Genomic DNA, 3,898 nt, shown 5'->3' with positions numbered 1-3,898 from the left:
AAAAAAAAAATTATTTAAATTTTTTGAGTCTCTATAGAAGAATCTGCACTTTGCCTCCTGTGCGACGCGCCTTAATCGTATCGAATCGGGACCAAAATTTATATGCGATATCTGTGACCGTGGTACCACGGATTGAGGGGGTGAGACTGAAAAAAATCGTCTATGTATATTAGGGCGCTCTAAAATACATAGGAAAATCTAATTTTTTGATTTTTCCTGCTTCCGCCCCCAGAACTGAAGAATATCAAAAATAAGAACACGTATTTTTTATTTTGAAATCGGTGCCGCCGGGGCTTAGAAGTTTCCCATGTATTTTACCTGGGGAAAATAAATTTTTTCATAGAATTGCTATAAATTCGTTAAAATTTACTATTTTTTCATCGAATAAGACTATTTCCCTTCAAAAGTCTTCCAAAAATAACACTATGATCCTTATTTAACTTAAGAATTTTAATAAGTGTGTTTTAATAACCGATAATTCTATCTGTCATATACAAAAATTAGTTATTTTATGTTTCGGATGTGCTTATTTTTTTTTCATTTTCGCATTTTAAATCAATGTTTTAAACTTTATGATAAATTCGAAAAATCTTCTTGTTGAAATTTCCTAAATTTTATATAAGGGTTGATTTAAGTATATGGTTTTGGTTAAAGCTTGGNTCATAACAAAATCACACACGAACAGCTCAACGGATGTGCTTATTTTTTTTTTTGCATTTTCGGATTTTAAATCTATGTTTTAAACTTTATCCTATATTCGAAAAATCTTCTTGTTGAAATTTCCTAAATTTTATATAAGGGTTGATTTAAGTATATGGTTTTGGTTAAAGCTTGGACAATATTCATAGAAGAATACAAAAAATATTTCATCTGAAATCATTCAGCCTTATCATGAGTTTAATTTTCCCCGAACCGGTTGACTCTTCACATTTAGTTTCCTTGCGTTCACTATGGGGGGATGAACAATTTTCGGGTGAATTGGTTTTCGAGCGAAACTCAGGATAAGGCTGATTATGAATATTAAAAAAAATCAACACTTGGTAACTTGTTTATATGCTGTCTAATGTAACTAACCAGTTTAGTTATGGTTCAGGGTCTAGCATCTCGGCATTTTATATAATCTATACCTAGATTAGTCCTTTTATTTAGCTATACTTACCCGCTATGGAAGCGCAGCGTTTAATTAGCGAATCAGAATGTATCCCTTCAGTGGGCGGTGTTTCGATTTTCTCTGTCGCAGCTGCCTTGCCTTTTGAATTCAGACGCATGACGGAACCTAGTAAAGCTCCAAATGACCACGAGCGAGCGAGAGGGGAGGTTGATTTTTGGGTCATCATATGTTTAGGTGTAATTTCAGGCAGGGTCTCGACATTTTCAATGACATTGTTATTAATGTTTTCTGTATGATCGAAAGCAGCAGATCTTCCACTTTTCCCAAACGAAGGGGGACGAAGTGTTGCACCTTTATTGAAATCGTCTGGTTTCTGTACATTTTCTGTGGGCGCGNGGGGTCTCGACATTTTCAATGACATTGTTATTAATGTTTTCTGTATGATCGAAAGCAGCAGATCTCCCACTTTTCCCAAACGAAGGGGGACGAAGTTTTGCACCTTTATTGAAATCGTCTGGTTTCTGTACATTTTCTGTGGGCGCGCATGTTTTACTCGTTCGGATAGGTGTAGCATTCGGCGTGAAGAAAACATCTGAGACAGAAGAGTTGGTGCTGTGCGGAGTTTCCAGAAATTTGGCCATAGCCTTCGAGCCGGCAACTGCTGTTCTATGATTGTGCTTTGGCGACGTATGCGGTAAGGTGGACAACTGCGGTGTATTCGCTGCCTGTAACACCACGACGCGATTTTCCTTGTCTAAATGGTTTTCAATTTCTTTCGAATTTTCCGCATCCTCATCTTCTTCGCAAGGAGAATCAAATCTTATGAGCTTCTTGTTTATGAGTGCGCCTGGTATGCGCGTTATAGGTGTTATTGGCGCCAAATTAGTGCTTACCACCTGCGCTACACTTTCCATCGTGGGCACAATTTTCTCCATTGCACTGTCAAGTTGATCAGAGACAGCATAATAGTCCTGCTGGATCTCGCTGAAAGCAGTGGTGGCAGTAATGATTTCAATACTCTCACATGTTTTATAGACGGAGTTACCGCTGGAGCTTGATATACCACTGCTATTGCTAGTAGCGGACGATGAAGATGCTGTAGATTTATCAGAAGTCTTTGACGCATTCGAGCTGAGTCCATCGCTTATGCCACTAGCTACACTGGTCATGTGTTTGGTGCGCCTGATCACAATTNAGATGCTGTAGATTTATCAGAAGTCTTTGACGCATTCGAGCTGAGTCCATCGCTTATGCCACTAGCTACACTGGTCATGTGTTTGGTGCGCCTGATCACAATTGACTCGGTGGTAGTGAGTTTCTGCGAAGAGCGCAGTACTTCATGATGTAAATTTTGGTGCAAGCTGGATTTTCGCGCCGCAGAGGCAGTGCTCGAGTGAAACTGGCTCATGCACTCTTCGCTGTGGGTGCGGCGAACAGCCGGCGAGAGTCGTAGATCGAGAGGGGAGCTCACACCAATGCTGCTGCTGTCAGTCGCCTGTGAGTCGAATATCTTTTTATGTAAAGGCGGCCCCTCGGCATCACCAGCCCGTGTCAATGGCAATACTCCGTGTTCGGCGAATGCCTTTTGTATGCTCTTTGACATCACCTGTCGCAAGGGCGTTACAGCGCTTATCTTACTACGTGGACCGCCTACTTTTAGATAGCGATTAATGCTTTCCAAATGTGGCTTTGCTGGTGATGCGCCAGCAGTATTTGTCACTGCGGCAGCGACTGCGGGCAGAGCTGGGCTGTGATTGTCTGACTCGGCGCCAGTGTGATAAATACTCGATACCTGGCCACCAGAGGCATTAAAAGTACGTTCAGTATGCTTGGTGCAAAGCAGTTCCGCATGCACTGGCGTCGAGGTTGTGCGCACTAGTTGCCCCTTAGGTCTGACAATGGCATCCAAACTCCGACGCATTGAGCTACTATTGATTGATGATATATTCTTCAAGGAGGAAATGCTGTCACTAACAAACTCCTCGTGTTTCAGCTTACTCTTGGCTTTCCAACGCAGATTAATTATGGACATCGGTGTCTCGTGGAATTCGCCGTTTTGACGGCGCTGTGGGGAAGTCTGCGTAGAAATTGTCACTTTGGCTAAGTCTTTCTGCATGGTGGTCACTGTGTCACAGGTCTGATCGCAACAACCCTGTTCAGGATAACAACATATTGGGACGGTTGTGTGAGTACATTTGGAGAAATTTTGCAATTCATCAATGCGATTGTAGACCTGTAAGGACATAAATACGTTGTATTATAAGCTGTAAGGCTTCGCCTCCTGAAAATCATATTTATTTTATATAGGTATGGTAACCTTAGTGCAATTCCGGCAGCGCAGCGGCAGATGATGTTGCTCAACGTGCGCCAACATCTCTGCGTACATGTCCCGTTGCAGCGGCATTGGTTTACGTTCGCAAAGCGGGCAGAAGAGAAATATTTTGCTAGTTTCGCTTTCTTTCAAAGGATCCCCTAAATTGGTAGGCTCTAAGTTTCCGTCCACTTGATTTTTAACCTTGGGTTTCTCCACAATGATGGCATGTGTTTTTATTTCATGTTTGTAACGGCACTCGGCACAACAAAAGACTTTTTTACACACTCCACAAATAACCTTTAAATGAACTTTGGCTAGAACTCGATTTAATAAAAATATTTATTTTATTTTTACTTACATCGCTGGGTATTTTCATAGTTAATTATGCACGAAAAATAAATAAAAAATCTTTGATAATCGTATATCTTTTCTCAAAACACTTAAATCAATAAATATAAAAAATGTATTCAACC

General features: G+C 40.8%; 1 protein-coding gene across 1 annotated transcript; it reads right to left on the bottom strand.

Annotated features, from left to right (window-relative positions):
* Positions 1 to 1,159: 1,159 nt before the first annotated feature.
* On the bottom strand, positions 1,160 to 3,801 carry fs(1)Ya (female sterile (1) Young arrest; the record flags this gene model as incomplete). The annotated part of the gene is made up of 5 exons (XM_017605164.1): positions 3,784 to 3,801; positions 3,429 to 3,722; positions 2,366 to 3,344; positions 1,611 to 2,267; positions 1,160 to 1,462 (listed from the first exon to the last, which is right to left on the bottom strand). Coding segments are annotated over exons 1-5 (2,251 nt in total), but the record flags the coding sequence as incomplete, so codon positions are not given.
* Between the last annotated feature and the right edge of the window lie 97 nt (positions 3,802 to 3,898).

Source organism: Rhagoletis zephyria, unplaced genomic scaffold (genome assembly GCF_001687245.7).
Source record: "Rhagoletis zephyria isolate East Lansing unplaced genomic scaffold, Rhagoletis_zephyria_1.1 Rzeph_scaffold_32596, whole genome shotgun sequence".
In the NCBI taxonomy this organism is placed as follows: Eukaryota; Metazoa; Arthropoda; class Insecta; order Diptera; family Tephritidae; genus Rhagoletis; species Rhagoletis zephyria.
The sequence above is the reverse complement of the archived record's forward strand: the minus strand, read 5'-3'. Positions and strand labels throughout refer to the sequence as shown.